The sequence below is a fragment of the Chenopodium album genome, chromosome 5 (genome assembly GCF_948465745.1).
Source record: "Chenopodium album chromosome 5, dcCheAlbu1.1, whole genome shotgun sequence".
Taxonomy (NCBI): Eukaryota; Viridiplantae; Streptophyta; class Magnoliopsida; order Caryophyllales; family Amaranthaceae; genus Chenopodium; species Chenopodium album.
Window position 1 is genome coordinate 14,851,602 of NC_137838.1, and position 13,498 is coordinate 14,865,099.

At 33.9% G+C, this 13,498-nt stretch overlaps 1 protein-coding gene and 1 long non-coding RNA gene across 2 annotated transcripts; both read left to right on the forward strand.

Annotated features, from left to right (window-relative positions):
• The first annotated feature begins 4,006 nt into the window (after positions 1 to 4,006).
• LOC145630499 (uncharacterized) lies at positions 4,007 to 5,531 on the forward strand. The gene is made up of 2 exons (XR_014112061.1): positions 4,007 to 4,675; positions 5,333 to 5,531. It is a non-coding gene; the product is annotated as an uncharacterized LOC145630499 (long non-coding RNA).
• Positions 5,532 to 8,167: 2,636 nt separating this feature from the next.
• LOC145632646 (uncharacterized) lies at positions 8,168 to 9,046 on the forward strand. The gene has a single exon (XM_081684995.1). The coding sequence runs from the start codon at positions 8,168 to 8,170 to the stop codon at positions 9,044 to 9,046; it is 879 nt and encodes a 292-aa protein (XP_081541121.1).
• Positions 9,047 to 13,498: the final 4,452 nt, after the last annotated feature.

Genomic DNA, 13,498 nt, shown 5'->3' on the forward strand with positions numbered 1-13,498 from the left:
TATAAATCATATATTTAAAAAATGGAAAATAAAGAGCTCCACAATGATATTATACCAAGCACACCTAGAGCAACTCATCGAGCATTTTGAACATATTGATTTTAAATATCTCCCAAGAGAGGACAATCAATTTGCCGATGCGCTAGCAAAATTAGCCTCAATGATCAACATTCCAGAATACTTAAATATGATGCCATTATGCGTTGATAGAAGAGAAGAACCAACGTATTGTAACGCAATAGAGGAAATAAATGACATTGAAGGAGACAATCCTTGGTATGATCATATCCTCTAATATATTACTCATGGCACACATCCCGAAAATACTTCATCAAAACAACAACGAGCCTTACGAACACTTGCGGCCCGGTATGGTCTAATAAGGTCAACTATGCAAAAAAGGACCTAATGGTCAAAGCTTACTATGTATAGGCCAACCGGAAGCCACACGCCTTATAGAAAATACTCACAAAGGTGTTTGTGGACCTCACATGAATGGTAAAATGCTTTCAAAAATAATTTCACGGCAAGGGTACTATTGTCCACTATGGAATATGATTGCATACAATATGTTAAAAAATGTCCACAGTGCCAAATGTTCGCTAATTTACAACACCTTCCACCATCCGAACTATACAATCTCACTTCCCCTTGGCCTTTTTCAACTTGGGGAATTGACATAATTGGAAAAGTCTCTCCAACAAGATCGGGAGGGAACGAGTATGTATTAGTTGACATTGATTACTTTACTAAGTGGATTGAGGCTGCTTCTTTTGTGAATATCACTTCTAAACATGTCGCAAAGTTTCTCGAATGAAACATATTTTGTAGATATGGAGTTCCACATGAACTAATTAGTGATCAGGGATCTCAATTCAAAGCTGAAGTCGAGACCCTCTTAACTCGTTATAAAGTAAAACATCATCACTCATCCCCATACAGACCTCAAATGAATGGAGCTGTGGAGTCGGCAAATAAAAATATAACATTGATCATTAAGAAAATGGCGAAAAATTATAAAGACTGGCCGAATAAACTACACTTCACATTATGGGGTAATAGAACGTCTATACGAACATCAATAGGGGTAACTCCATACTCCTTAGTTTTCGGAATGGACGCAGTTCAACCAGTCGAACAGGAAATACCATTCCTACGCATTGTACTTGAAAGTAAGCTACCGGAAGTTGAATGGGTAAGAGCGAGGTATGAAGAGCTTTTATTCCTCGATGAGCGACGATTAAGTGTTTTGCATCATGTACAAGTCTACCAAAGGCGCATTGCGCGTCATTTTAATAAAAGGGTAAAGCCTAGAAATATAAAAGAAGGTGACTTTGTACTAAAGCAGGTTAGGGGTCCACCAACCGATCCAAGAGGGAAATTCAAACCTAATTGGATAGGTCCCTACCGCGTAATTGAAATCCTATCAGGAGGAGCCGTCAGATTAATGGATATTGGAGGAGATGAAATTTGCCAATTAATAAACATTGATCGCCTTAAGAAATATTACATATGAAATCCGGATAAAACTCGTTCACTCATACAACCAACTTTAATTAGCATTCAATTGAAAGATTCTAAGTGTTATACATTTTACCGAATAACACGGTAAAATACATAACACTTGGGGGGTAATTTAAAAATAATAAATCGTTCAAATTCTTTTGAACATTACGAAAAAAATCTTCACACTTGGGGGGGTAATAATACGAATTTTTAAAATAAATTTTTTCGAGACATTCGTAGCACAAGTGTCGCGCGCAACTGGAATAGTTGCGCGCGGATGTCACGCGCAACTAATTTTGTTGCGCGCGACAGGCTCGCGCAACTCCAGACATTGCGTGCGCCACCTGATGACGAATTGCGAACCCGATTTTTTTAGCGTTTGAATGAAGTTACGATTTCTACTTACGATAAAAAGAGGGTGTTTCTTAAATATAACATATACCCGGAAAATAAAATTAATCTTTGATTTAATTCTTTTAAACAAGGTTTGATTAATTTTTTTTATTTAATTTCTATCTAAGAGATTAAAGAAAAAAAATGCATAATAATATAATAAAAAAAAAATTAGAACCACGCAAAGACCTGATTTCGTAATGCAAATACGTAGGTAATCTCTATGATTCGGTCATATCAAAATATAAAAATATGAAGCTCATTTTATTTCATTCAAAATTCAAAAGAGAGACATTATTGAACTAGATAGTAAACGAAAAAAAAAAACATAGTAGTGATTACACTTTATTCGAAAAAAAACTAATGGTAAAATTGTGTAACACTCTAAGTTTTTACTATGTCCTCGATTGTCATAGATGATGGAGGAGTACGTAGTTTCCATCGCACCATTTTTAGAAACCTTGGAGCTTTCCCCTACACTCTTCTTTTTCACCCAAACATTTTTTTTCAATTTTGGGATTGGGGCCTTTGCAACTTGTTGTCCTTTCCCTTTGACTATTGGAGCTTTCTTGTGAGTATTTGGTGAAGGTTCTTTAATTTTCACATCTTGTTGCGCAGGTTTGGAAGGAGCCTTTCTTTTTATTTCCTTCGAACGAGCCTTGGGGGATGAGAAGTCTAACTTTCTTCTCACTCCTTTGTTTTGACCACTAGGAGGAGTAGTAGTGGTTGAATGCATCAAAGTCTTAGGTGGATTGCGAGCGGTGGCGGCTTGAAGTTGAGATCGGGCCTTGTTTAACTCACCCTTATCCGCCGCATTCATCCAAGCCTTGTAAAAGGAAGATAATGTGATACTCACAGGAGGATTTTGTATTACCCATTTAGGAAGACTTGACCAATATTCCATCCAACGAGCAATCCTTTCGGGTTTAAAAGTCACATCTTTAGGGGCATCACAATCTTGCGGAAGAATATATTGCCTTATCCCGTATTGTCTCATCACCCTACAAGGAAAAATATAAGTAGTACTAGATAGGCCTAAAAGCCTAATGTACGAGCAATTGAGACTATTCCCAATCATATTATTTATGTTCCACCAAGGAATCACAAACCGTATGTTAGGAACTCCATGACAGAAAAACGACGTCCATTCCTCTTCATTCTTATGCTTATAAAGGATTCGATGTCCAGGAAATGTCTTTACTCCATTAGCCTCAAGGTTTTGAGGCTGATCAACAATTCGCAAACGCTCCATGAGCCAAATCTGAAAAAAAAAACAAAAAAAAAAATTATTTTCGCGATTTATTACACGAGCAGGTGGCGCGCGCAACTAAATAAGTTGTGCGCACCCTCCGCGCGCAACTCAAAAGATTGTGTTGGTTATGCCAGCGCAACTTTTTGACTTGCGCTGAGAAACGCCGAAAAAAAAACGTACGTGTAATAGGAGTGGACTTCCCGTGAAACCGTTTTCGTTAGGATCTCCTCTAAGGCGATTCAAGCACAGAACGGTTTCCGCCAAAACCAAAGGAGCGGGTGAATGATATCCCTCTATTTGCTCTACTATGGACACCATTGAATAATATCCGTATTCTTTGCATGTCCTAAGTAAACAATTAACAACAAGAGAATAACATAAAGCACGAATTTTAAAGCGTTGTTTAGTCATGTTGTCACGAGGGGCGACGGAGTGTTCAATAAATTGAATTAAATTCACGCCTTCTTCATTTCCTATGTTTGTCATATCATTGTCGGACAAACCAAAAAATCTTTGGAATATAGGTTTGGGATCCGACAAGGTAGGCGAATAAGTCACAGGGAGAGTGTTTGTTATCAATACTTGTAGCAGGTCAATGAATTAAGCTAAATTTATATGTATCAGTAATTTTAAGCTTATAAACTAGCAGGTCAATGAATTAAGCTAAATTTGTATGTATCAGTAATTTTAAGCTTATAAACTAGTAAACCACAAATGTGACATGTTTTTGTACAATTGAGGTAATTAAAACCAATTAATTCTATCTTGTTTCTGTTAAGCTAAATTGTAAAATCAGGTCAGTCTCATTGGACTCCTGTTCTGAATTTTTTCCTTGTTGTAATTGTACAAATAATACAGTTGTTCGATTGTTTTTAGTTAAATATGAATAATATCTCACTCTTGTCTAAGTCATTCGAGAGAGGGAGTGAGAGATTAAGAGAGAATAAAAATCTTACAAGTATATGATTATGTTTAGCCTCCTTAAAGACGGATTATTGTATTCTAATGATGCTAATATAAGAGAAGCTTCCAAAGTTTTGAAGTTGGTATGTGTATGTGACTTGAATAATTGTCATGCTATGATAAGCCCTGTTTAATGTGATGATTGTTTAAAAGCTAGTCTATCTAATAGCATATTAGCTGATGGCTTTGTAAGATAGTGTTTTCTTTGTTGTTGATTATCCTATGTGCTTGGAACAAAAATATGGTTGTTGAACAGCATGAAGGTACACCATATTTCTCTATAATTTTAGAAATAAAGTATCCTTTATTTTGTTTTATGTGGTATATAGGTGTTTTTTAAGACTTTCTAACAGATTTTATGGCATGCTAACAGGTTGGCTTCAAAATGTTTCTGGGGGTGAGTGCAACAGTCACTAATTAGGATGCAGAGGGAACAACTTGCAGTCTTGTCTTGGAGGACAACCCTTTGGTAGATTTTGTTGAGCTTCCTGACACGTGCCAAGGCCTTCACTATTGAATTGCAATGTTTTAAATGGTGTGGTCAGAGGAGCGCTGGAGATGGTGAGCTTTGCTATCTAATGCTAGTTTTTATTTTTTTATTTTTTTATTTTTCTTTTTTTTGCTTATCATATTAATGGAGTACTTGTTTCCATATTGAAGCAGAGTGTGCCACTGAAATCTAATTTTCAGATTGGCATTATAAGCTGATAGGATCTGTATCTAGATTTCTAGCCTCATCAGCTGCCTGGATAGGTTTCTTGAAGAGATCTAGCTAATACTATCTGTTTCACTATATCTTCCTCTTTTTTTTTTTTTTTTTTTTAACTTTTGTTTGTAGGGGAGGTCTTTATTGGAGCTCCTCTCATCACCGCCATAAAGCATTTTTCTCAAGCCCATTTGTTTTTATGTTGTCACGGGGAAGAAAAAGAGGACGCGGGGGGGGGGGGGGGGGAGAGGAGGGGATTGTTATATATTATTATCTTGTGGTGTATGCCTTTGCTGTGAGTTCTCTCACCTTACCGTTAAAATTTTCACCTATGCTTCCAATTGTATATGCAACTTTCATCTTCTGGAAAGGAATGAATGAATGTTAACCTTCTTACAGAGTCATCGTTGCAATATTTATCTTACAGAGTCATCATTGCAATATTTATCTTTTGGGCTACATTCCTACATATAATTAGTACATCTTCCCCTTCACCTGGCCTGTATATTTAGGTATCAATGAAGACAAAAGTCACATGGATGCGTGATATGCTTCATGGGGATGATGCGTATGAACTGCAAGTCAAACTTCTCAAGCAAATTCCAGAGTGATGTCTAATTTCTTGATGTTGTTATGTATATTGTCCCCCAAGGTTTGGATGCCTACTTTTTCTAAACTATCCATTTAGTTTTGGGATATTCAACTGAAGTAGGTTTTTTTTTAAAAATAAATAAATAAATAAATTGTTCTGCTCTTAAATACCTATGGGGTACATGCTGTAGTTAATTTCGCCTATGTGGTAGTAATGCTTTATGTAATAGGATGCCCAAGAACTGTATTGTTCCTACTGCCTTTTATGCAATTGCATTCATCCAACATATTGCGGGATTATACTATTGTCAAAATGAAAAAATAACCTGTTTTTAGCCCTAGAAAGTACTCAAAGTTGCACCCTTTTTTTTTGGAAAATGATATACATAGCCCTAACCCTTAGGGCTATGTATAAGAATTTAAAAAAGGAAATAATGGGGGAAAAATTAACATTAATTACTCTAATCTGTGCGTGATTTTGTCATGAATTCCCAACTTATTTCATTTTAGGAAGTATTTTAATGCTTATACATAGCCTAAGGGCTATATATATCATTATCTTTTTTTTTTTCTCTTGCTCTTTATTTTGCCCAAAGATCTTATAATGTAACTAGCCTTTTGACCCGTTCGATGCACGGGTTGTTACTTAGGTTATTTTTCTTGAAAAGTGTTAGTGTTGTTGTGGAATTTTGTTAAATATATATACATAGATATTGTAGGGCATGAAATGACACATTAGTTTAAGTTATATTTAAGTTTAGGAGATGAAAAGACTATTTTATTGTTAATGTAATGAACACAAATTAGTTTAACTTTAATTTATCATATTGAATATGAAACACTTAATTTTCTTACTTTAATTTGTAAGTTTTAGAAGCATAAAGATTAAAAGACTCAAACATTATTTATACATTTTGTTTTTATATTAAAATGAAAATATAAAAAGAAAGGATTAAGAGAGGTGACATGTGGCTTAGAATAGATTTTGTGGTTTGTGTTTTTAAATACTAACTAAGTATAGATTCCCCATTTCCCCTTGTCCTATATTATAATGCTTGTTTCCCATTATACTCCGTCTATTTCAGGCTAACCGACACATTCAACCTTTGCACACATGCCGATGTACTAGTTTGACCTTATTTTTATACTCCGTATGATTAAAATATTGGTGAAAATTGTAATAAAAGTTATATTATGAAAATATATATTAATACTTTGTTAATAACATATTTTATGAGATACTCACTCCGTTTTTAAATACTTGCTCCATTTTTCTTTTCCGGCAATTTTTAAATACTTGCTCCATTTCCTTATTTAGAAAATTTTTACAATATTTAATTAATTTCTCTCGCCAAGTGGACCTAACATTATTAATTCCATATTCTCTCTCCTTCAATTCACTCCACTAATTTTGGTTTTTTTTACAATTTTTTATTCTTTCTACCAACCTCACTACCTCAATTTTTTATTACTTTCTCTAATTTCTCCTAAAACTCCGCGCATAGAGAAATGGAGTAAGTATTTAAAAACAGAGGGGGTAATATGTTATTCGGCAAAAGCTAACCAACGCCCCGGGGCGTTCGTCAGCTTTTGCATTATTATTATTATTATTATTATTATTATTATTATTATTATTATTATTATTATTATTATTATTATTATTATTATTATTATTATTATTATTATTATTATTATTATTATTATTATTATTATTATTATTATTATTATTATTATTATTATTATTATTATTATTATTATTATTATTATTATTATTATTATTATTATTATTATTATTATTATTATTATTATTATTATTATTATTATTATTATTATTATTATTATTATTATTATTATTATTATTATTATTATTATTATTATTATTATTATTATTATTATTATTATTATTATTATTATTATTATTATTATTATTATTATTATTATTATTATTATTATTATTATTATTATTATTATTATTATTATTATTATTATTATTATTATTATTATTATTATTATTATTATTATTATTATTATTATTATTATTATTATTATTATTATTATTATTATTATTATTATTATTATTATTATTATTATTATTATTATTATTATTATTATTATTATTATTATTATTATTATTATTATTGACGGGATAACCTAGTAATTGAATTAACTTCATTCACTATCGCAACTTTTCAACACAGCCACCTCATTTAAATTACCGATGCCGCCTTTCGTAATTCACTTAAATCAAAGCATTGCCAAAAAATAGATTTAAACTAGTCAAGTATGTCAGAATTTCATTCTTTTAGGCATTTTTATTTAGGTGCACCCTTGTTATTATATCACTTTCTGTTGGAATACTAAGTCAACAACAGGGAAATATAGCAAAGCAATGCCAAGTCAGCAGCTTATGCAATCTCACGCATTTAGCATGCTTAACAAATTCTGTTAGAGAATAACTAACTCTAAATATATACTGTTTTTGCTTTGCTGTAATTCATAATTTCACATAATAAAATTTCTACTTCTCTTCTTCTTCCCCAAGTTTCCTCTCTCTTTCTCTCTCTAGAACTTTCAGTAATTCTCTGCAAATTATGCATAAATGAAGTTCATATTATGAACTTCAACATGGTATCAGAGCAGTAATCGATGATTTGCTCGATTTCCGCTTGATTTTCTCTGATTTTTGTCTTGAATCCAGTCAATTCTTCGAGTTTCTTCAGTAATTTTTCAATTGAATTCAATTGATTCTTAATCTAATGGCTTCAAATTCTCATTTAGAAAACAATTATCCTTCGTCGAATCCGAATTCTGTTTATTATCTCAGCAATTCTGATCTCACTGCAATCAAATTAGTGACGATTGTGTTTGATGGATCGAGCTTCAACGATTGGAGACGATCAATGACGATTGCATTATCAGCTAGAAACAAGCTTTGCTTTGTTGATGGAAGTCTTAATCAACCAGCTCCTAATGCTCAAAATTTCAGAATCTGGAACATATGCAATGATCTGGTAATCTCCTGGATCTTGAACTCACTCGATGCTTCTATTGCTCGTAGTGTTTTGTATTTGAAAACTGCTAGACAAATATGGTTAGATCTTGAAGAACGTTTTAGTCAGTCATCAGGACCTCAACTATTTTCTGTTCAACAACAGTTATCTGACATCTCTCAATCTCAGAATGAAGGAATTGCTGAATTTTTTACTAGAATTAAAATGTTATGGGATCAGCTGGATGGTCTGGATCCTCTACCTGCTTGCATTTGTACAGGATGCATCTGTACATTGACTCAGAAACTCTTCAAGTCTCAACAGAATCAGAGGTTGATTCATTTTCTAATGAAGGTTACAGACAAATATGCTCACACAAAGAGCACAATCCTGATGATGAATCCTTTGCCAACAGTCTCAAAGGCTTATAGATTGCTTTTACAAGAAAAAACTCATGTTAAACTCAGCAACATAAAAAATCAGCACAATAATCTTGATAATGCTGCCTTCTCTGCTAGACAGTTCAGTATCAATAAACCTCAACAATACTCTAGACAGTCAGCAGAGCATACTTCTTCTGGTTCTACAAAAGCAGGTCCAAGAAATTTTGTCTATACCAGAAACAAATTGTTCTGTGACTACTGAAAAATGAGAAATCATACTAGAGATAAGTGTTTTAAGATTCATGGTTATCCTTCTGATAAAAAGGCTAAAGGCAAGAGAGTTGCAGCTTCTGTACAAATGGATGATGCTGGCATTGACTTTGATTCTGGTGATATGGTGAATATGGCCATTACCAAGGAGCAACATAAGCAAGTGATGCAATATCTTGAGAGGCAACAAGCTACTGAACAAGGTGATCTCACTGGAGGTTCAAGTTCCCTTGGTTTAGCAGCAACTTCTCAACTAGCAGGTACATTTTGCCTAGCTTCTTCTTTATCTTCTAAATGGATCCTTGATAGTGGAGCATCTGATCACATGTGTGTTGATATTACATTGTTCAAATCACACACTAAAATGGAATAAATTGATCGTTTTTCACTATACCAGATGGAAAGAAATTAAAGGTTGAAAACATTGGAACAGTTGTTATAAATCCTGGAATAATTTTACAGAATGTTTTGCATGTCCTAGGATTTCACTTCAATTTGATTTCTGTGTCTAAATTGTGTAAATACACTTCTTGTTCTGTATCATTTACTGATGATACATGTCTAATTCAGGGCCCTTCCTTGACCAAACCAATTGTGCTTGGTAAAATGGACAAAGGTTTATACAGTCTCACTGAAGATCTTTTGAGCTCCAGTAATAATGCAGTTAACCTTACTGGTTATTGTTGTACTGCAATTGAAGAAGCTAAAATTTGGCATCTTCGTTTAGGTCACATTTCTTTTGATAAAATAAAATCTGTAAAAGGAACAGATGTACAAGGTTGTTTAGCTGAGAGTCTATGTCAAGTATGTCCTTTAGCTAAACAAACCAGATTTTCTTTTCCAGTCAGTAGTATTAAGACTACTAGACCTTTTGAACTTCTTCATTTAGATGTATGGGGACCATATAGTCATGTAACTCATAGTGGCTGTAATCAGTTCCTAATAATTTTTTATGATTATACCAGAATGACTTGGATTCATCTTTTAAAGAATAAAATTGATTCAATTTCTGTCATGACTCAGTTTCTATCTTATGTGAGTACTTAGTTTTTCTTCAAAAGTTATGTCTGTTAGGTCAGACAATGCTCCTGACCTTACTAAGGGTGATATGAAGAAATTGTTCATTCAGCATGGTATTTTGAATCAGAAATCTTGCAGTGATACTCCACAACAGAATGGTGTTGTGGAGAGAAAACACAAGCATCTTCTTGAAACTGGAAGAGCTCTTTTTATTCAGTCTAAGGTGCCAGCTCGTTTTGGGGAGACTGTGTACTAGCAGCAGCATATCTAATTAATAGAATGCCCCTAAAATCAATCAATAATCTAACACCATATGAGAAACTTTATGGTTCTGTTCCTGATCTTGCTCATCTTAAGGTGTTTGGTTGCCTTTGCTATGTTTCTACTTCAAAAACTCATAGATCAAAATTTGATCCAAGAGTTGTTCCTTGCATCTTTCTAGGGTATCCTCCTAATCAAAAAGCTTATAGGGTTTTGAATTTAGCCACAAATAAAATTCTAATTTCAAGAGATGTTGTTTTTTATGAAAAACATTTCCCTTTTCATTTCTCATCTTCTCCTGCTTCAGCTTATACAAACAAATTTTTTCTTCCTGTTATTACTCCAATTCCTACTCATCCTCAAGATGTTCCAGATTTTTTTACTCAAACTCAAGATCAATCTCATTCTCATTCTTCTGATTCCCCTAATTCTCATTCTCAAACTCAAGAAAATTCTTCTGATTCCTCTAATTCTTCTTCTCCTGTTAATCATTTTACAGCAGAACATGATGGTTCAGCTTCTGATATTCACACTGAATCTGTTATTTCAGTTCCAAATCAATCTGTCATTGACCATGTTGCTCAGCCTATAAGACACTCAACTAGACCTACTAAACCTCCTTCTCATTTTTCAGATTATCACTGTTATATTAGCACTGATTCTTGGTGTAATTTGGTCTCATTTGATTCTCTTCCTCAACATCAACAAGATGCTATACAGTCATCTCAGTCTCTCTTTGAGCCTACTACTTATTCAGAGGCTGCTCTTGATTCTAATTGGATCTCAGCTATGCAGAAAGAGCTCACTGCTCTGGAACAGAACAATACTTGGGATATTGTTCAACTTCCCAAAGGAAAGAAGGCTATTGGCTGTAAATGGGTCTACAGAATCAAGAAAAATGCAGATGGTAGCATTGAAAGATACAAAGCTAGACTGGTTGCCAAGGGTTTCACTCAAAAGTATGGTGTTGATTATGAGGAGACTTTCTCTCCAGTTGTTAAAATGTCAACTATTAGATGCTTGATTTCTGTTGCAGCAAGGAATAATTGGAACTTGTTTCAATTGGACATTAACAATGCTTTTCTTCATGGCTCTTTAAATGAAGAGGTTTATATGAAGGTTCCAAAGGGAATTTCTTCTCCTAAAGGTTCTGTTTGCAAGCTCAAGAAATCATTGTATGGTCTGAAGCAAGCTTCAAGACAATGGTTTGCAAGATTGGTTGAAGAACTTAAATTTCAAGGGTTTTATCAATCAAAGAATGACTATTCTCTTTTCTTGAGGAAGACTGATTCTGATATCACCATTATTGTTGTTTATGTTGATGATATTATCATCACTGGTTCAAATGAAGCCTTTATTGCTGCCATGAAATCTCATTTACACAAGTTCTTTAGCATAAAGGATCTTGGTTTGCTTCATTACTTCCTTGGCATTGAAGTTAGTAAATGTGCCAATGGTTATGTCCTATCTCAAAATAAGTTCACCAAAGAATTATTAGAAGAATGTGCTTTTGATCTCTCAAAGCCTGCTAATGCTCCTTTTGCCTCAACAGTAAAACTACACTCAGACCAGGGTGAAATCTATGATAATCCAGCTCTTTACAGAAGCTTGGTTGGAAAGCTAAACTTCCTAACCAATACAAGGCCTGATATAGCTTTTGCAGTTCAAACATTGAGTCAGTTCATGCACTCTCCTAGAGTACCTCATGTGATTGCTTTACAGCATACTCTAAGGTATATTGCAAGCACTGTTGGTCAAGTAATTCTCCTAAGGGCTACTGATGAATTAATTCTCTAAGCTTACAGTGACTCTAACTGGGCTGCTTGTCCTTTTTCAAGGAAATCAGTAACTGGTTATGTTATGCTCCTTGGAAGATATCCTATTTCTTGGAAATCGAAGAAACAAAGTACAACCTCTAAGATTTATTCAGAGGCTGAGTACAGGGTTGTCTCACAAGCAGCAAGTGAGGTTTGTTGGATGGTCAGATTACTTGAGGAAATTGGTGTTCAGAATCTCAAGCTTGTAACTTTGTATTGTGATAATCAGTCAGCCATACAACTTGCTAAAAACCCAGTTTTTCATGAGAGGACCAAACATATAGAAGTGGACTGCAACTTCACAAGAGACAAGGTCTTAGATGGGCTACTTGAGCTTTGTTATATTCCTACATCAGATCAATTAGCTGATGTTTTAACAAAGCAACTTTCTGTCCAGCAGCAACAGTTCTTACTATCCAAACTTGGTTTGGTTCAATCACCAACCCCAAGTTTGAAGGGGGGTGTTGGAATACTAAGTTAGCAACAGGGCAATATAGCAGAGCAATGCCAAGTCAACAGCTTATGCAATCTCACGCATTTAGCATGCTTTACAAATTCTGTTAGAGAATAAATTCTGTTAGAGAATAACTAACTCTAACAAACTCTTGTATATATACTTTTTTTGCTTTGCTGTAATTCATAATTTCACATAATAAAATTTCTACTTCTCTTCTTCTTCCCCAAGTTTCCTCTCTCTTTCTCTCTCTAGAATTTTCAGTAATTCTCTGCAAATTATGCAGAAATGAAGTTCATATTATGAACTTCAACACTTTCCTTTAAACCTTTGTTTTCCTACGAGAAAATACTGGTTAATATGTAATATTAACAAGACTCGTTTATACGAGGGCGCACCAGTCATTTCCACCTTTTTAGTAAGGGCAAAATTGTAAACATGCGGGTAGGACCTTTAACGTCCAAAACAGGCGTTAACTCCTCGTTTGTTTACAATCCCGTTCCATTCCGTAACCATTTTCCGTTGCTGAACCAACTGGTGTTTCGTTCTCCTGAATGGTCTGACTCTCCTCCAAAAGATATTGCAGGTGGAGAGCATGTTCTCCATAATTCCACTGATTCTCATATGGAATTGAAGTTACCCCAGTTTTCTATGTCGATCTGAATTGGTGTCTGTGTTTTCAAACTATGGAGGTGGCGATACAATGTCGTTTCTTCACTTTACGACATTATTTTCAGTTTATCAGGTTGATTCTTCCTATTATTGTTGTTGTAAATTGAATTTTTTTACAATTAAATAATTTATTGATTGATTGTGGTAATGTCATGTGTAATTCTATGACTTGGGTAATTTGATTGATTAGTTTGATTGAGTTAATTGGAGTTAATGTCAT